General features: G+C 59.2%; 6 protein-coding genes across 6 annotated transcripts; 3 read left to right on the top strand and 3 right to left on the bottom strand.

Moving 5' to 3' along the window:
* Positions 1-198: 198 nt before the first annotated feature.
* On the top strand, positions 199-2,188 carry PUNSTDRAFT_53732 (FAD/NAD(P)-binding domain-containing protein). The gene is made up of 9 exons (XM_007385631.1): positions 199-367; positions 423-538; positions 597-604; positions 660-1,018; positions 1,114-1,649; positions 1,708-1,808; positions 1,863-1,884; positions 1,942-1,974; positions 2,024-2,188. The coding sequence occupies exons 1-9, from the start codon at positions 250-252 to the stop codon at positions 2,081-2,083; spliced, it is 1,353 nt and encodes a 450-aa protein (XP_007385693.1). The 5' UTR covers positions 199-249; the 3' UTR covers positions 2,084-2,188.
* A 598-nt stretch (positions 2,189-2,786) lies between these two features.
* PUNSTDRAFT_136086 (uncharacterized protein) lies at positions 2,787-3,227 on the bottom strand (the record flags this gene model as incomplete). Its single annotated transcript, XM_007385632.1, has 1 exon — positions 2,787-3,227. One exon carries the CDS (start codon positions 3,225-3,227, stop codon positions 2,787-2,789), a length of 441 nt encoding a protein of 146 aa, XP_007385694.1.
* A 1,482-nt stretch (positions 3,228-4,709) lies between these two features.
* PUNSTDRAFT_144891 (NOC3p-domain-containing protein) lies at positions 4,710-7,660 on the top strand (the record flags this gene model as incomplete). Its single annotated transcript, XM_007385633.1, has 7 exons — positions 4,710-4,801; positions 4,861-5,102; positions 5,151-5,703; positions 5,760-6,039; positions 6,093-6,223; positions 6,282-6,662; positions 6,725-7,660. The coding sequence occupies exons 1-7, from the start codon at positions 4,757-4,759 to the stop codon at positions 7,658-7,660; spliced, it is 2,568 nt and encodes an 855-aa protein (XP_007385695.1). The 5' UTR covers positions 4,710-4,756.
* Positions 7,661-8,319: 659 nt separating this feature from the next.
* On the bottom strand, positions 8,320-10,300 carry PUNSTDRAFT_136088 (uncharacterized protein; the record flags this gene model as incomplete). The annotated part of the gene is made up of 3 exons (XM_007385634.1): positions 8,320-8,795; positions 8,928-10,058; positions 10,123-10,300. 3 exons carry the CDS (start codon positions 10,298-10,300, stop codon positions 8,320-8,322), a joined length of 1,785 nt encoding a protein of 594 aa, XP_007385696.1.
* Positions 10,301-11,612: 1,312 nt separating this feature from the next.
* Positions 11,613-12,117, top strand: PUNSTDRAFT_70682 (UEV-domain-containing protein; the record flags this gene model as incomplete). Its single annotated transcript, XM_007385635.1, has 2 exons — positions 11,613-11,748; positions 11,819-12,117. 2 exons carry the CDS (start codon positions 11,613-11,615, stop codon positions 12,115-12,117), a joined length of 435 nt encoding a protein of 144 aa, XP_007385697.1.
* Positions 12,118-15,658: 3,541 nt separating this feature from the next.
* PUNSTDRAFT_70746 (uncharacterized protein) lies at positions 15,659-18,394 on the bottom strand (the record flags this gene model as incomplete). Its single annotated transcript, XM_007385636.1, has 7 exons — positions 15,659-16,062; positions 16,153-16,256; positions 16,310-16,401; positions 16,472-17,719; positions 17,774-17,914; positions 17,970-18,053; positions 18,110-18,394. 7 exons carry the CDS (start codon positions 18,392-18,394, stop codon positions 15,659-15,661), a joined length of 2,358 nt encoding a protein of 785 aa, XP_007385698.1.
* Between the last annotated feature and the right edge of the window lie 353 nt (positions 18,395-18,747).

Genomic DNA, 18,747 nt, shown 5'->3' on the forward strand with positions numbered 1-18,747 from the left:
TGCTTTAGAGTATACGCAGTATGCATTGCAGCCTCCCTCCACGGACCACTAACTTCAATGATCTTGCCTGGGCACGTGATGACTCAAAATGGCGACACAAACTCATGCTCACCATATCGCCACAGGCAATTCGGAAAATGACAAACGACTCCGCATATAATCTGCTCGCGACCTTGTCGCTTTGCTTCGGCCACCTCATTGAAGTACAGCAACAGAGGCGCTTGCTGCTGTACTCGTTCATCATCTAGGATGCTCACTAGGACTGCCTTCAACCGCGCTGCTGCTCGCGCGACCCAAGTTTCGGCGAAACGGTGGGCAAGTGCTGCGGCAAACAAGGACAACTACAAGGTCGTGGTCATAGGCGCCGGTGCGTGATGACTCTCTCATACCTCGAATGGTTTTCTGAGTAGAATGTATGCCAGGCGCTGGTGGGTTGACTGTCGCCAACCAGATCTACAACCGTTTCAGTGCTGCCGGCAAGTCACTCAATGAGGGTGATATTGCCATACTTGATGCCGCACAGTATCACAACTATCAAGTGCGTAGCGGCTCTCTGTCCGCGCAAGTACAGAACTGACCCGCCTTTGGTCATCTAGCCCGGATGGTACGTTATACCAGTTCCGCCGGGGCTGAACGCGTCGATGGACATATAATCATAGGACACTCGTTGGCGCCGGGTTGAAGCACAAGTCGGAACTGCGTAGGCCGATGGCGTCCCTCATCCCTGATCATATAGCCCACATACCTGAAAACGTCCAATCTTTCTCACCCAAATCCAACGCCATCACCACCACGTCCGGCCGCACGATTTCGTACGAGTCCCTGGTTGTCGCGACTGGCTTGCAATCCAACTGGGACGCCATACCTGGTTTGAGCAAGGGGCTTGCGGACCCTCGGAGCGGCGTCTCGAGCATCTACTCTTACGACACCTGCGACAAGGTTTGGAATGATATCGACGCGCTCCGGTCCGGCACTGCCGTCTTTACGCAGCCCGCAGGGATCATCAAATGCGCTGGAGGTACGAGTCTATACGTTGCTCTGGCTCAGCGCCTTTTCACGCATTCAGCTGACCGGCGCTTTTGTAACCCCGTTCCTGGCGCTGCGACACTACAGCGCCCCAGAAGATTATGTGGATGGCATGGGACCGGTACCGGCAAACTGAGAGGGGCGACAACATCAAAATAGATTTCTACACCGGAATGCCCACGATGTTCTCTGTGAAGAAGTACTCGGACGCGTTGGACAAGCTCCGCGTTGAGCGGGGCGTGGGCGGGCACTTCCAGCACAATCTGACCAGCATCGACGTCGCTAACCGCAGGGCGACGTTCAAGAAGGTCGACGGCACGGACGCCATCATCGACTACACGCTGCTCCACGTCGTACCTCCCATGGGCCCGTTGAATGTAATGAAGGGACAGCCGATTGCGGACGCGGCTGGATGGGTCGACGTGAACAAAGAGACGTTACAGCACACGAACCCCGAATTTAGCAACGTCTGGGCCATCGGCGACTGCACCAGCTTGCCGACGAGCAAGACCGCTGCTGCGATCACCGCGCAGGCCCCGATCCTGACCGAAAACCTGTTCTCGTTCGTGAACACCGGCAAGCTCGCGACTGATGCCAAATACGACGGCTATACTAGCTGCCCGGTGCGCGTTCATCCTTCGATGTTTCTCTACCGTATGAAATTCTGACATGTTCTGGAAGCTTTTGACGGGCTATGGACAGCTGATGCTGGCGGAATTCAAGTACGGCCTCGAACCGAAGGAGACCTTCAGCAACTTCGTGGATCAGACGGTGCCGCAGAGGCAAGTGGTGACATCACCCTCTATGTACCCGCAAGCTGACATTTCCATCTTTAGGGCGTTCTACCATCTGAAGAAGGTACGATAGCAGCTTCGTCATGTCGTTTCACATCCACCCAACTATGATCCTCCTTAGGACTTCTTCCCCTGGGTCTACTTCAACGCCATGGTAAGTCGAATCACCAGTAGCCGTGGTTCGCCCTCTCACCCTATCTCAGCTCCAGGGGCGATGGTACGGCTCGGCGGGCCCCATTCGCCCCAAGTTCGCGGGCCTGTGAATCTTATCTCATCGCGATCCAATCTACAATCGCTCGAAGAAAATGCAATATTAGTCTCACTTCTTGTATTCATCGCTCGCGCATGCATAATAATCTTCATTGACCAGCATTTCCTCCGTGTGTTCAAGCATGAGCAATCTGCTCGCATTAGGGTGTCCCATTCGTTCTCACCAGATATTGGTAGGAGTTCGTGCCGACCGACAACCTCGCGAAGCCTTTCCTCCTCCTCGATATCTAGTGCTAATCCTGTTGTGACCTCGAGCTCTAGCGTTCCTCTCTGACGGCGCATTCCGCACTTCCATCAGTGCACCGATAGTCTGTTTTGACGAGAAACGCACGTTGACGGTGCTGAGATCCTCAGTCCGTAGCACCTAGACTACGTCACCAGCCATTGTGCTGATGCCTTGGTTTCGTGAAACATCCACAAGACGTGAACGGTCACCTTTGTCTGTGAGTACATATTCCGTACACGCAGCGAACGCGCCCTTCGCCCAAAGTATGATTGCGCCTGACCAAAGGCCCTTCACCAATACACGCGCAGTGGTGTTTAACATTGACCACGCTCCTTGGGAGTATTCCGGATGATTATTGCGGCCATGCACGAGATGTTGAGTGATTGGAAGGGGTGCTAATGTACTCTGAAACAGTACATGGCTGAAGACGATTTTACTGGGACCAAGACAAGTGTTGATATTCGTTCATGTCACAGTCCGAGTCTGAGAGGTGTACCCTCTTCGTCCACGGCATCCCAGTGCATGGCATCCCATTGATCCTCATTGGAATAGACCAGAAGATCTGGCCGACCGACGATGTCGCGAAGTTTCGATTTCTCCTCTACTCCCAGCGGTGATTGCGTCGCGATCTCAAGCTCCAGCGGCCGGGCTATCGGGGCATTTCGCAACTTCATAAGAGCTTTGAGATCGGCGAGAAGTCTGTGCTTTGCGAAGACCGAATTGTTCTGCACGTGAAAGCGCATGCGCCGCAGCTTCGGAAGGAACTGGAAGCCGCTCCCGTTTTCACTGCTCGCCGCCTCCCCTGAGATCGCCCGGCGGATTGACAAGTGAGGAATGACCCATTCACAGACGTCTACGGAGCTGATTCGTAGTTCGACCGCCGCTTGACAACTGTCAAGGAAGGCGCTCATTACGACGCGGCTCGGGTCGGACAAAAACGAACATCCACAACGTTGAGATCCAGCATCCGTAACATGCGGAAAAATCCTAAAGCGGGGCTATCCGCCGCAGGGGTTCTATTACCACGCGATAGGTCTGAAAGTGATGGCAGATCGATGACGTCTAGTAGATACTGGTTCGCATACGCGGTGAACGCGCGCGGCGACCATAGTGCAATGCGTCGAATGGGTGGCCCTTCACCGTTGCAAGTACAATGGCCCTTGAGGAATGATAGCACCTGCGATGAATACGCCGCCCTATTGACGCGACCGTGCACTAGAGATACGGAGGTAGTGGGGGGCATTCTGATGTAGCTCAGCAACTTGCACGCGCCCGAGTCCGGAGATGAAAGCTCTAGGCGAGTGAGTCGATGTAACATGTGCGTCTTGCTGCCTTGAGCATCTGCCACAACGTCATCTCGATCATCCTGCGTAGGGCCACGAAACGGGTCCCAAAGGTCGATGGTGAGAATTAGTACCTCCAGGAAAGGCATCGCTTGCAGAAAGCGATAAACTGCGTTTTGCGAGGGAAGGACCGAGCTGGTAAGGACCGAAGCTCAAGGCTGGTCAGGCTCCCAACCAACGAAGGGCTGCACAGTGTGTCCCAATCGAAACGAGTTTGGACTATTTGCAGTTGGCGGAGTTGAGGAGCAGACCTTCGGAGAAAATCCGCCGGCAGGATCCTTTTCCACCACATCGCAATCGAGCAATACTCCAGGATAGGAGCAGGATGGCTGAGAAGCTGTGGTAGAAGTTTCGGGTCGCTCCATTTAGAATCCACTCGAAGCCTTTGCGTGTGGTTTAGTTGCCCTAGAATTTCGTAAACAGCCACTTCGGGTGAGAACGCGCCAATGTAGACCTGCAAAGGCCTGCTCTTCGACCTCGACAAGAACGTCGCGGCCATTCGCGTATTGTAGGTTGGCACGACTGACCATATTTCGGACGCGTTCAAGGCGACACTCCGCCAATATCGGTATACCTGCATGAACGCATAAATGTTGGACGCATCAAAATCGTGGGGACCGGGAAGACATAGCGGATAGAATTTCCGGGTGGAGCCGTGAAACGAGTGCCAGTCATTGCGGCGCTCGCAAAGACTCCGAACTTCGTCAGCTCCGGAGCCAGGTTGGGCGAGCAATTCTTGGATTTGACGATCAATGAGCGCCTGCTCGTCTTCGATTGATATTAGCGTTCGCGCGAGAGAACTTGGTAGGTAATCAGTGGGTACGAATAAAACCGGAACCGCTGTTCAATTTGAGCTTACACAGACATTATGGCACTGTATGCGATGTTTACACGGACATGGTAGAGACGGAAGGCGACCTTCAAGTTCAATAGCTTGATTACCACGTGACCTTGCCAACCCGCAGAGCCTCGTGGCAAAGTCAATGATTTTATGGGCGCTATTTGCATCGCCACTGAAATCCATATACAGAAATTCGGCGAGTTGCAGCTCGACAGCCTCTAGGGTCAAAGGACGGCTTTATCTTGAGTAAAAAAATATGGCGATCAATGCCGGAAAGAAACGAACGGCCAAACAGAACTCTGTAAGGGCCTATGCGGTGTACTTTAGCGTCACTCAAACTGATATACGTGATGTTGTTAGGTTCCTTCGAAAAAGGTCAGGCTTGCGGCCGGTCCGTCCAAGTCCGGAGGGAAGACGGCCGCGAAGAACATAAAAGCGAAAGCCAAAGGAAAAGAACGGGCCGCAGACAAGAAAACTATCCCGATACCGGAGGCAGGCGATGAGGACGAGATTGAGCTTTCGGATGAGGATCTTGACATGCTGGAGGAGTTTGGGGACGCAGCAGGATTCCTCGGTCACCTGGATAAGGCAGGGATAGCAAGGTCCGTCACAATTACTTGGCATTGCCTCAACTCATGTATGATATGTAGGAGTAAGAAGGAGACCGAGCGCCTCCATGGCCTCGTCAAGCCAGTCCGCATTGCAAGACGGGATGATGACCTGCCCTCTATCAATTCTCATACAGATGATGAGAGTGACTGGAGCGGTTTGGAGGAACAACTGTCAGACTCAGGCTCAGAGGACGAAGAGCCCTCGGTCGAGTCCGGCGAAGGGGAGGATCTCGACTCCGACGCCGAAATGCCTTACGAGACGAAGCCCCGGCTATGGAGGACCGCACGCGAAACTTCGCCCAAGAATGTGATAGACCGTCTACCTATCAAGCTTGCTGACGGTCGCATTGCGCAAGGTGGAACAAGAGTCATTCCTGGTACGGTATCGTCGGACGAGAGCGAGGAGGAGTCCGAAGAGGAAGAGCCCGCGCAACTTGAGCCGAGGAGAGAGGACGTTTCCACCGGCGCGCGCTTTGGTCGGCCTGCCGTCGTTGATGTCATCCTCCAGCCCTCGCGCAAGGCACGGATACAAGGCGCCAAAGAGCAAATAGCCGCCCTATGCCAAGAAATACTGGCCGATCCCGAGAACAGCGTATGTGTTGGTACCGTCAACTCCTTCGTCGCCTTTGCTGACAGCGATCCTCAAAGCTTGGTCTGCTCCGACGACTACACACATTCTCGTTAACGGAGATATCCACTCCTTCTCACCCGGAACCTGTTCCCAATGACCCCACAATCAGGAAACTAGCCATTCTCTCGCAGACGGCCGTCTTCAGGGACGTGATACCCGGCTATCGGATTCGCTCATTGACCGACAAGGAGAAGGCGGAGAAGGTCAGTCAGATGGTTGCCCGGACGCGGGACTGGGAGCAGGGCCTCGTCGGCGTGTACCAGCACTACCTCAAGTCTCTCGAAGCAGAGATCAAAGGTGAAGTCATCGATGAGATCTCATATTCGACGGCTAGCTCATGAACGTTGCAGCGAAAAGCGAATTGGCCGATTTAGCGTTGCAATGCATGTGCAAGCTACTGGTCGAAGTCACGCACTTCAACTTCCGTGCAAACCTGCTGAGCACCGTCGTTGCAAGACTCAGCCGTCGCTCATGGGATAAGGTACCTTCCTCCCTGCTGCCCTCCACCATCGCCATTGATTCGTGACTATGTCTCTCAGACATCCGACCTTTGCCTAGATACGCTGATCAAGGTCTTCCGCGTCGACGCGGCAGGCCAAGTATCGCTTGAGGCTATCCGTCTCATCAACCGGATGGTCAAAGAGCGCCACTTTGCTGTGCATCCTAACGTGCTTCGCTGCCTCCTGCACCTGCGGCTGAAGCAGGAGCTCGGCGTGCGCGCATCGCAGACCAAGGCGGACAAGCACCCTGACGGCGTCCTATCCGCCGGGCGCGCAGCGCAGCGTCGCTCGAAGGGCAAGGCCGCCGAGCAGCCGCACCTGAGCAAGAAGGCGCGCAAGGCGTTGAAGGAGAAAAAAGAGATTGAGAAGGAGTTGCATGAGGCGTCGGCGGAGGTCGACAAGGAAGAGCGCGCGAACAACGTAGGCCACCCCCACTTTCGTCCTTCCCCTCTTGAAGCGCATAACACTCATCTCCGACATAGCAAACTGAGACGCTCAAGCTTCTCTTCGTGCTTTACTTCCGGATCCTCAAGAGCCCTCGCCCGACTCCGCTTCTGCCCGCTGCGCTGCAAGGCATCGCACGTTTCGCGCATCTCGTCAACGTCGACTTTTTCAAGGACCTGCTCAACGTGCTGAAGGAGCTCGTCTCCCGCGACGACCGCGGCGCGCCCGCCGAGAACGGAGCCGAAGCCGAAGTCGAAGCGCCCGCCGACGCAGACGCCGCCCCGTCATCCTCCGCGGCGCCCGGGCACGGACAGCCGCCGGACGAACAGACGCGGCACCGCCTGCGGTGCATCATCGCCGCCTTCGAGCTACTCTCCGGCCAAGGCGAGTCTTACCGATTCACCGAAAGTCCCAAATCTTCGCCATCGCTGATACGACGATCTATTCCTACTTTAGGTGAAGCGCTCGACATCGACCTCGCGGACTTTGTCAACAGCCTTTACGGCATCCTCCCTACCCTCAGCTTCGACCCGTCTTCCTCCTCTTCCCCTTACCCCTCACCCTCCGCCGCGTCCGCGTCCGACTCCGCCTCAACCTCCACCTTCGACCTCGCCTTCCGCGCGCTCGATCTCGTCTTCTCCCCCCGCCGCTCCCTCTCGCAAGCGCACACGCCCTCCTGGCGCGCCGCCGCCTTCTCCAAGCGGCTCCTCACCGCCGCCCTGCACTGGCCTTCCCCCTTCGCCGCGCGGGCGATCGCCTTCGTGCAAACGCTCGTCGCGCGCGACCCCAAGCTCGACGCGCTGCTCGGCACCGCCGACCGCGCCGCGGACGGCGTCCACCGGCCGTACGTCGACGACCCGCAGCTCTGTAACCCGTTCGGGACGGCGTTCTACGAGCTCCTCCTCCTCCGCGAGCGGCACTGCGACCCGGCCGTGCGGAAGGCCGCGGTCGAGCTCGCCGATTTTACGAGGTAGACGATTTGCTGGCCCGCTCGCCCCCTTCCTCCACCCTTTTCCCCAATTTCGGGGGAGGATAAATTCGATGTGCCGGGATATATACACGTATTTATTACATGTATAACGACGTTGACACCGACGCGTGCTAGATATATAACCGTTGACCGATGACGAAGGGGGTATTAGTGCTGATATTATAACAATAGCTACAGCAGGGTCGTAGTGGACGAGGCCTGGGTCCGACGTGTGTCCAAAAAAAAAAAGGTTATGAAACAGAAACCACAAGATCCGAGTGAAGAATAGGGGGATAGGGTGTTTTGGCTACAGTAGAGGTCCGATTCAAGACGTGCGAAGAGAGCGGGAGTTTTGTTGAGGAGCAGAGATACGAATAACCCGAGAGAGCCTAGAGGAGGAGTTCATGGAAGCGATCGGATAGCATGTCGAGAGTGTGTATACACGAAGTGGTAAGGAAGACGGTAAACGAGAGAGACACAAAAAAAAAATCGAATGAAACAAATAACCCGCGTTTCGTAGTTCGTGGCGTTCTGGCTCGTGAGATAGAAAGACAAAAGGGAAAATAAAGATGTTTTACGTCACGATCGCCGCGGCCTTGAGCACCGAGACAGGCGGACGGTGCGAGAGTGCGCGCCGGGCGATCGATCGGTCAGGCCGGCGCATTACTGGCAGTAGGGCATGGGCGTGCCGCCGTACCCGAACGCGGGCGCGGGCGAGGGTGCGCACTGCATGCTCGCCCCGGGGGGGAAGTGCCGCCGGCCGTACTGCGTTATGGGCGCGTCCGTCGGGAACGGGGAGGCGGCCATGCCGTTGTTGGTGTTCGGCGAGACGGGCGACGGCAGCTGTTGCGGGTGGTGATGCCGCTGATGATGATGTATCGGTTGTTGTTGCTGGTGCTGGTGCTGCTGCTGAGGTATTGATATCGGGTGCGGCTGCTGGTGTTGAGGTATGATCAGGTGGGGCAGCAGCGGCGGCGGTGGCGGCGAGGTCGCGGTCGCCGACGCTTTGAATTTCTGGTAGTACACCACCTCCGCGGACGGCGCGGTCGGGAACCCGACGCGTTCGACGTCGTATATGAGCAGCGCGAGCACGTGTCCGTCGACCTCTATCCGCTGCGTGATCGTCGCCGGCATCTGGGCTGCAGGGCGAAAGATACCCAAGAAAAAAACGAGCAATCACACGTGGAACACACGAGGATGGGGTGGCAAGCGACATCATACGTGAGTCTTCCTCGTCGTCATCGCGTGGTAATATGAAATCACGGGCTCACCATCGTCTAGCCATGCGCATCTTGTCAGCGCGGACGGCGGCAGGCCCGCGACGACGCCGCCGGTCCCACTCGCGGCTTGGACCATCGTCGCCGGCGCGGCGGCGGGATCGAGCGCCCCGGTCTCCCGGGATAAACACGGTCCCTGAGCCCCGCCGCACTGGAGGTACGTCGCGCACTGCGCCGCCGCGCGCCAGGTGCCCGCGAGGGACACGGTGCCGCGGAGCCCTTGGACGGGCGATGGGGCGGGGACGCGGACTTTGATGCGGATGGCGATCCGCGGGATCGAGCTGGCGTCGGTGGAAGAAGAAGAAGAAGAAGAAGCGTAGGGGGAGGAGGAGGGCGAGGAGGGCGTTGAGGCGGTCGAGGCGGCGAGCTTGTCGACGTCGATGGAGACGGGCGGTATGCCCCCGCCCCCGCCGTCATCGGCCCAGACGCACACGCTCCGCACCCGGTTCGTCTCCGGCGTGGTCGGCGGGGGGAAGCGGTGCTCGTATTTGAAACGGCTCTGCTGGGTCGGCGGCGAGACGTTCATCGGGTGAGAGGTGGGGGGGCTGGAGCTCGGGTTCCAGAGCAGGTGCGAGGGGTCGATGGCGTCCGGCTCGGGTTTAACCGCGACGGAGGACGGCTCGGCGAGCGCCATCGAGAGCGAGCTGCCGGTATTGGGGCTGTACCGAGGGAGCGCGTAGTGGGCCGACGGCGGGGAGACGCCGTAGCCGGCGCCGGGGAGGTACCACTGCGGCTCGGTCTTGACCGGTACGGGGACGGAGGGCGCGGGGTTGTGCCGGTCGATCAGATCTCTGGTGTTGCCGTGCCCGCCGGGACTGGGGTGGTGCGGGTGCAGCTGCGCGTGGGCCGCGCGCTCGGGCGTGAACTCGGAGAGCGAGGAGGACGAGGGCGAGGTCGGCTCGGCGCCGGAGCCGGGCTGCAGGTCGTCGTCGTCCCCGCCGGCGACGAGGCGGAAGTGCGGCTCGCCCTTCCACATGTTGCGGAGGACCTGGATGTGAGAGGCGACCTGCTTCTTGGTGCGCACGATGCCGTGCTTCTGGAGGTGGTCGACGAGGAACTGGTTCCGCCACCGGCTTCGGCCGCGGCTGTGATTTGCGTAGGGCGAGGTGAGGTACTCTTCGAGGCCTGTCGTCGAGCAGAAGAGTGGGTGTCAGTATGGTACGAGGTAAGGACGAGACGGGACGAGGACCTTTGACGAATATCATCTCGATGCTCTCGGGCCAGACCTCGGATGAGCCGTCTTTGAGCATCTTGCGGTGTTTGCGCTGGGGAGTGAGCGTCTTTGCGGTGGACGCGAGCTTCATCTTGCCGAGTTGGAAGGCGGAGGAGGATGGCGGGGACGCGGACATGGACATGGGCCGTTGCATGAGAGAGAGGGGGGGTATGTAAGTCGTAAGCGGTGCAAGAGGGTAGGGATGATGTCGATGTCTCGGACGCTCAGGCGGCAAGTAGGGGCGCGTCAGAGAGCTGGGCGTAAGAAAGGGGCTCCGGGGAGTGACGGGTGCGGGTTATATACCCGCTCGGTCGAGTCGTTCGTGTCTCGGCTACGCGGGCGCGAGATTCATCTCCGGGTGGGCACAGCTTCGCGTTGGGCGTCTTGGGCCCGAATTGGGCGGCGCCGGAGTGGGATCCCGGATCTGCGGCTGCCCACGCGCCTTGGACAGGCTTGACGCCGCGGAAGGCAGGGAAGGAGAGCGAAGGCCCGATTCGTCCGCAACGGGCAGGCGCACGCCACCGAATTGGAGAAGGGGCGAACAGATGCGCGCCGCCCCGATCGCGGCTACCCCCTCTTCTATCCCACCTTCCAAGAACTCCCGGCCGTATTGTCTTTGCGCCCCGGCGCTCGCACCGCCTACTCGGGATTAGCATCATCCCTGTGCCCCTTTGCCGTGCGACTCGCATCCGTCCGACCACCGATGACCCTGGCGGTTGCGTTCGCACTGGCTGGTCATAAGTCACCCCCTCCTGCCCCTTCACCTTTCCCGTTCGGGCGAACGGGGCGCGCGTCCGCCGGTGACTCGTCCGCGCGCTCCCTGTGCGCAGCCCGCGGGTGGTGCGTGCTTCACCGCTTCGCTGTCTCACTCCATGAAAAACCCTGTGTGTGCGTGTGCATGTCTGACCCAACCGTCCACCAACGGCTCGACCGCATGGATCGGAACTAAATCGGAAGAGGGGGGAGGGAAGGCGAGTCAAATCACAAAGCGAAGCGGCGTCGCGGACACATCCGCCGGAAGCAATCAGTTTTCAATGAACGAGCGAAAGCGTCAAGCTTTCCACATCGGGCATATCGAGCCCAAGGACCCGGCCCGGATCTCAGATAAGCCTGGGGCTCAAACGGGCGACAAAAGCCCCGGAGATCGGCCCTGCCAGGTCCCCCCACAGCCTTGGTCACGGGTCTGCGTCCGAGCCTGTGGCAAACCCCGCTCCGGCGTCAAACTCCGATCCCGACAGCATCAGTGCTTCGATGCGGTGAAGATCAGTGTGAGATCAGTACACAGCACCTGCGGGCTTCCGGTGACGGTCAATACACTCCTGCTTGCCACCACGAATCAGTAGGATCAGTTCGCCGTTTACGTCCCTGGGATCGTTTTACGTTGAACTCGAGGGCGATCAAACATTTGTGCAACACACGACGGGTTCTAGCGTCATTCGCAATACGTCCGCCTCCACGCGCTCGCGATGCAGCAGGAGAGCCTGACGCAACAATGGCTCCGCCAGAACGTGCAGCCCTACGTCGCCGCAGGGCGCGTCTACGCCGATACCGACGGCGCACTCGCGCGGTTCCCGACCATACGTCCCAAGACCGACGTGTACAGTGCGTGTCCTCTCACCCCCCCCATCGTTAACCCGCGATCTCTCTCTCATTCTGATGGATGTTCGGATAGCGTACGATGACGGCCGGACGCAGCTCCTCCTCTGCCTGCACGGCCTGCTTCCCATCGCCTTCCGTGGCGCGTCATACAACATCCCCATCGCGCTCTGGGTCCCGCGCGACTACCCGCGCGAACCCCCGATCGCGTACGTCGTCCCCACCAGCGACATGCTCGTCAAAGCCAGCCGGCACGTCGACCCGAGCGGCCGCTGCGCTACCGACTACCACCAGCAGTGGACGCGCAAACCCGAGGTGAGCGAAAAGCCGCGCACAAAACGGCTACGACGTGGCGAAAAGCTGATCGCGCGTTAGGGATGCAACATCGTCGGCCTGCTCGAAGCGATGCAAGACCACTTCTCGCGCGACCCGCCGCTGTACGCCAAACCGCCTGCTCAAGCGCAAGCGCAAGGACCTGCCTCGCACCAGCCCTCCCCGTCCATCTCCGCCCAAACAGCCACCTACGCCGCCAAACCGCCTCCCCCTCTCCCAGGCCAACAACCTTCCCACCTCGAGCGCGCGGCGAGCACAAGCGCCGCCCCGGCGCTTCCGCCCAAACCGCCTTCCGCCGCGCACACGCCCGTACCAGGCACGCCCGCCCCCGCCACGGTGAGTTTTCCTACCTATTCGCATCTCTTGTTCCGATCGCGCAGGATCCATGCCAGCGGCGAGCGCGAAACTAACCGCCCTATTCCCCGTCTCGCAGCCCGTTCCCGCGGTAGCGGCCGTAGCGCATGGTCCACCACCGCCCCCAGCGCGCCCGCCCCAACACCTGTTTCAGCAGCACCAGCAGCCGTACTCCCCAGCCCCAACCCCATCCTCGGCCTCCTCTCCTGCTCCCGCTCCCCCCTCCCGTCCGCCCGTCCCAAGCGGAGCTTCGGCTTACTCGACTCCGCCCCCGGGCCATCGATGGTCCCAATCACCCGTTGGCCCGACTCCGGCTCCAGGGCCGACATCCGCGCCGCAATACCGATACCCACAATACCCGCAACATCATCATCCGCCCGCGCCCGCAGGCTCCCCACCTCCTCCCCTTCCGCCGGGCCACACGCATCCGATCTCACCGCCACCGCTTTTAGCCCCGTCATCATCAGGCACCCCTTCGCCCGCGGTCCCCGGCCAAAGTCTAAATCACGCGTATCCCGCGCAAGCACCGCAACAACAACAGCGATACCCGTCCCACCGCGCCCAGTTCGCCGCGCCCCTCCCGGATCTCGGGCCGGTCCCGGACCACGCTCCCCGTCCTCATCCTCCGCCTCCGCCCAACCTCCTCGACGACGACGGCCCGTCTTCCTCCCTCGCTTCGGCAACGAACCCCGCCTCCTCCTCCTTTTCCTCCTCCTCCTCCTCAGTACCGGAACGCCCCCCGAACCCGCACCTGCTCGCCCTCCACGCCGCGCTCCACGCGAAGCTGACCGCGTCCCTGGCCTCGCTCCGCGCCGCGCTCGACGCCGACGCCGCGCGCCTCCGCGCGCAGCAAGCGGCGCTGCTCGCGGCGGGCCCCGCGATCGCGGACGAGCGGGCGAGGCTGGAGGCGGTGAAGGACGTGTGTAAAGGTGTGGCGGGGAGGCTGGGGGAGGTGGTGAGGAGGGCGGAGGAGGGCGTGGAGGGCGTGAGGAGGCGCGGGGAGCCTGGGGTGGACGAGTGCGTATGCGCGGTGAGCATCGTGCATAACCAGTGAGTGTCGTGGTTTTTTTATTTTTTATGATTATTATTCTATTTTACTTTCGCCTTGAGTCTCCTCTGGATCACGGTGGAAGGCACGGAGCGGAAGCTCGCGGAGTTGATGGGTGTGCTGGAGAGACTCCGAGCCAAGGTTGCACGCGAACTCGTGGTTCGCGACAAAAACCAGAGCCTGGTTTTTCCTTTCCGCCGGTTCTCATCCTTGCGCTCGCATCGCGAATCATACCCCTATCGCTTTCCTGGGGGTCGCGGCTTCTATTCGCCGGGACCCTCTCCTTCGAGCCTAGGACGACTCACATCGCGGTTTCGATTTCGAGGGCGATCCCTGACGAGCAGGGTCTAGACCCCGTGTCTCCCTCCCTTGGCTCGAACCTTTTTCTGGATCTTCTGGATCTTCTGGATATCTCTTCAAGGAGCTGACCACCCTCGTTTCGTCGCGACTGCGCGATTAATAAGGCTCATCAATCTCGTCGCGGAAGACAACGCTATCGAGGACACGGTCTACCACCTGCACCGCGCTTTGAACGCCGGCCGGATAGACCTCGAGCGGTTCCTGAGGGTGCGTTCTCCTTTTGTTTTTAAACCTTCTCACACGTTCCTACTTTTGCCACCCCCAAAAGTCAGCGATGAGTCTGGGCTTCGTATCTCCTACTTTTTTTTTTTCACTCGTCTACTCATACTTTCCTGGGTAGAAGCCGCTTTGGCTCGTTTTGTTAATCTGGGATTGACGCTACCGGACAGACGACGCGCGCGTTGGCCGAAGAGCAGTTCATGAAGCGCGCACTGATAGAGAAGATCCAGACCGGCCTGGCTGCCTCCTCGTAGAGTCAGATAGCCATACACCCCCTTTCGCGCCGATCAGAACACATATCGCCGCGCCATCGTCATCTCCAATCGAAAGACCGAAGCATCCCGATCTGCGTTGCGGTTCACCAGCCATCGCAATCTGGATCTGATTTGACTTTTCGGGTCCAGAACCTCGAACACCCGCGCATGATCTCTTCACAGCTTGCGTTTTATATACGCCGTGGTTCTATCATCGTACATGTAATCGTCTACTGCCATCCAATTGCCGGCCGTGCACCCTGATCTGCGTCCCATGTACGGTCACTGCGCATAGCATTTAACTCTGAGACCTCGTATTCGGATTCTTGAGTCCAGACGCGAACTGGGTTCTTGATCTTTCACAGCTCCTCGCTCGCGTTCGAGAGTCTAGACCTCCATGTCAGATCAGCGCCCCCCATTGCAAGTTCGAGCGACAAGTCTGCCACGCTTGCTTATGCACACTTGACGTAGGTGTCGTCTGAGAGAGTCCGCGACCGACCCACCTTCCCCGCTCCTATAGCTTATAGAGTCGATCTAGCCCTATGTCCTTTCCTCCGACGATACGCCTGGCACGGGTGCACGCGCACACACCCGTCAACTTGTCTCCGATTCAGAAGATCCGGGGAACAAGACGCGCCTTCCAGCCTGTTTTTTGTTTGTGTCCGCATCTGACCCCGCCTTGCCGATCCTGGCGAACAAAAAGGCAGGAGCGACCCTGGCGAACGGCCCGAGGTGCGCCGCGAATCTAAGCCGCGATCTTGCGCCCGACCACGGGTTCTCCTTGCGACAAGCCCTAAAGAAAAGAGCCTGACCAGGGCGCATATCGATGGTTCCGAATGATGCTTTATTTCATACCGGTTGAAATTCAATAGAGGGTGGAGAGGACGCCGTTCCTTCTGATACTTCCGGTGCGCGTTTGCATGCGGCACAAGGTCGCACATACCCCCATCGCAACGTCACGGTGGTCGCTATCTTTGAGCGCGGCTCCGGGGTGCGCAATAGGAACGTGGACCGCAGCCGAAGCGCATGCCCATGGCGATATGAATACACCCTCTTTCCCCCGTTTGATGAAACGACGAATGTCGGTGTTGTGGAGACCCGGGTGTTCTCATGCTCATGCTAACACCTCCGCTCCGCTCCATTGGAACCAGCCAGCAGTACTAGCGACTTATCGATCGCTACCGCCCGCCACCGTCAAGATGATCGAAGCCGGAGCGTTGACATTTCGCCTTGTGCTCTTCCAGCTTTCATAGAAACAAATAGGAATGTTCTGCGATGGCCCATAATACAAGACATTGAACCCCTTGCAGTCAGATCTCAATTGGACCCACGTGTCCGGGAAGCCGGCCTACGTCTCGCCGGGCGACGTCGCCTGCTCGAGCTTGCGCCGTCCGCCCCCGGGCGTCGCGGCCGCACCCCCCATCCATCGCCAGACGCGCAGCTCGTCCCCGCCCGCGACCTCCTCGAGGTTGGCGCGCACGTTCGCGTTGCTCTCGACGACCTGCTCGACGCGGTCCCACAGGCGCGCGCGCGCAGAGACCGAGTGCTCGTCCTGCAGCACGAGGTCGCGGAGCTGGAGCGAGGACAGGTACGGCTGCGGGGCCGTCACCGGGTCAACGTGGTGCGCGAGCTCCTGGTTGCGCAACGTGTCGAGCGCGATCTGGACGAGCTCTGCCACGCGCTCGTCCTCGATCTTCCGCCGGGCGCGCCGGGACTTTTCTGAGAACGCGGCGATCACCAGCAGCAGGAAGCCTGAGGAAGGTGGGAGGGAGAAAAAAAAAGCGCAACAAGGCCCGACCTGTCAGCGCAACTGAAACAATGTCATATTGTATGAAAACGCACCCAAGACGCTAGACCGCCACTCCTGCCACGTTTCCCTAGCCTTGACAGTGAGCATACAATTCCATGTCAAGTCTGGGATCTCGTGTGCCAGATAGCTGCGACCACTGCAGAAGCTGTCAGCAAGCTCCGGCGGCAGATGAAGTGTCCATCAACCTACTTCTGGTCTTCCCCGGTCAAAACGTTACCCCACACCACGAGTTGCGATATGGCTTCGTTGAACGTATCATCAAACGTCTCGAGCAGATGAGGCTAAAGCGACAAAGCAAAGGACACCGAGATTAAGTATCGTGGCCATACACATGTTGGTCTCAGAGCTTACTGCCGTCTTCTTCTTCATCGTCTCCCGCAGGCTCTCCACGTCCAAGCCCCACTTCTTTGCCTCGCCGCCGTCTTCGGGACTGACTTGAACGCGATCGAGCGCGCCAGAGCAGACCCTGAGGCCACGCTCCTGCTTCAATATGGCCTCCACCGCTTTCCCGAGCGCGCCGATATTGCGCTTCCGCTTTGGATCCGGCACGCATCTCGGAGGGAACGCAACCGGCCCTAATCCGGGCAGGCCGTCAGTCACTTCGTGTATTACTTTCCACACAGCATCCGAGGTTGTGTCCGCCGGGGCGTGTGGCGAGATGGTCCGTGGCGGCGGCGGAAGGAAACTCAAGGCCCAATGCGGGCGCAGAAGGAAGCCGGTGTCGCAGATCACCGTATCCTGCGTGCATGACGCATGTGGGGGGCATGGCGTGCAATGAGCGGGGCGAGGTATGATAGGCAGAGGCGGGCAGGCCACCGGCTCGACGACCTCGGCAATGTCCGTCGCTTCGTTTGGCGTTATGGGGAGCGTCAGGACGGTGCTGTTTTCCCTGTTGCACTTCTCGATCGCCTCCCACTTGATCTTCAGCGTCTCCAACGCCTGATTCGTGTCCTTGCCGCTCTCGCAGAAACCGATGGAGGCAGATTGTCCTTTATAGTCAGCGACCAAGCCGCCGGAGGCTAGCAAAGCTAGACCGACGAGCACTGTACGGATGAACCATGAGGAGCTCCCGCTCTGCCTCGGAGGTGCAGGTCTTCGGATCACGGCTCCCTGGTTAGCCACCTGGGACACCACGCTACTGGATGGCTCGCTGTCCTCCGATTTGGTTGCTATAGGTGCAGGTATCGGCTCCGAGTCAGGCAGTTCGTCGGCAACTGTTTCATCCTCTTCTTTCACTATGCTCGGCACAGCGAGTAAAGGACGTGACGGGGCCGAAGTCCCGTCCGATGTTCGCTTGCTATCCGCGAAGATATCCTCAGGCAGATCCGGATCAAACTTGGACTCGTGCTGAAACCTATCCTTGGCGGGCGATCTCGATGGCGATGACTTCGTGGGCGACGACGGTATCTGTGGCGGAGCAGACGACGATTTCCGGGATTTCCGGGGTACGACTGATTTCCGAGGCGCCTTCGCTTTGGGAGAAGGACGGCTCGGGGAGGATTCAGCGCCAGACTGGAACACGTTGTTGTCCTCCCATCCGCTATCCTCGGGAAATGCGTCTGAGACGCGTCTCCGCGCTTCTGTTCCCGCGTCCGCCGTCTAACATGAAGCATTTGAGCGCAGGAACAAGCCATGGGTCGAGCGCCTACTTACAGACTTCTTGCTACGACGGACTTTCGGCAGCGGACTCGCCTCGGGTTCGCTTTCTTCTGCCAAAGAGGGCTGTATCAATGTCCTCCGAGTGGTGGACGGTCCTCCGAGCGTAGGCTGAGCCGACGACCTTCTACGCTTGGGCTAGGACCGAGGCTATCTCAGACGGTCAGGCAGGGTGCGATCAAGGCTCGCTCACAGGTTCTGGCTTGAGCGGTTCGGTATACTCTTCGTATTCGGGAGCTCGAGATAGTCGACGAGAGGATCGCCTGGTTAGGGGCGCCTGTCGCGACACCGCACTGAGCTGCGACTCAGATATGACATCCAACCAGGGCGTACCTTCGGCTGCGATAGCGGTTTGCCGGTAACTCCATCGGTGATCCCTTCGTCACTCGCTAGGCTGTTCTCCTTCTTGATTCTCTGCTTCTTCAGCTTCGTCGCGTTCGCCTTGATCTGGTCGTTGAACAGCTGGACGAGCTTCGGTTTCGTGTACGGCTGAGGAAACGGGATGTTGTGATATCCAAAGACACCGAGAAGTTGGGAGACGGTCAAGCTCGCGGGATCGAAGTCCGGGTCGAGGTATTCGCCGAGGGCGATTACCTGGGCTGCTGTGAGCCGCGACATGTCGCGCGGAGGAGTGGTGGTAGCAGAGAAGACGCCAAAGCTGGCCATTCCCACGGACACATTGCATCAACGGCGCGTTCACGTCGCTCACGTGGCGGCGAACCCTCCTCTCGAGTCCCCTGCCATTCGACTCGCACTCGATTAGCTTAATTCTGTAGAACAAACGGGGCGGAAGGGTGCTTGCGCGAGTGCATATTGTAATGACTGGAAATTCTGCATCTCCGGCCAGTCCGCGCCGAAGCGTGCCAGGACGCGTCAGAGACTTAGCCGCACGGAAACCTAGCTGCTTGTTGACATGTTCCCCGCCTTGATCGTAGGATTCCCTGTGCGAAGGGTGAAGACATTCAAGTTGT

This window comes from Punctularia strigosozonata (assembly GCF_000264995.1).
Source record: "Punctularia strigosozonata HHB-11173 SS5 unplaced genomic scaffold PUNSTscaffold_9, whole genome shotgun sequence".
Classification (NCBI taxonomy): domain Eukaryota; kingdom Fungi; phylum Basidiomycota; class Agaricomycetes; order Corticiales; family Punctulariaceae; genus Punctularia; species Punctularia strigosozonata.

Coding starts and splice junctions, on each gene's coding strand:
- PUNSTDRAFT_53732 (XM_007385631.1), top strand. CDS start 250: ATGCTCACTAGGACTGCCTTCAACCGCGCTGCTGCTCGCGCGACCCAA. Junction 368..422: donor GGTCGTGGTCATAGGCGCCG/GTGCGTGATGAC, acceptor AATGTATGCCAG/GCGCTGGTGGGTTGACTGTC. Junction 1,975..2,023: donor GGGTCTACTTCAACGCCATG/GTAAGTCGAATC, acceptor ACCCTATCTCAG/CTCCAGGGGCGATGGTACGG.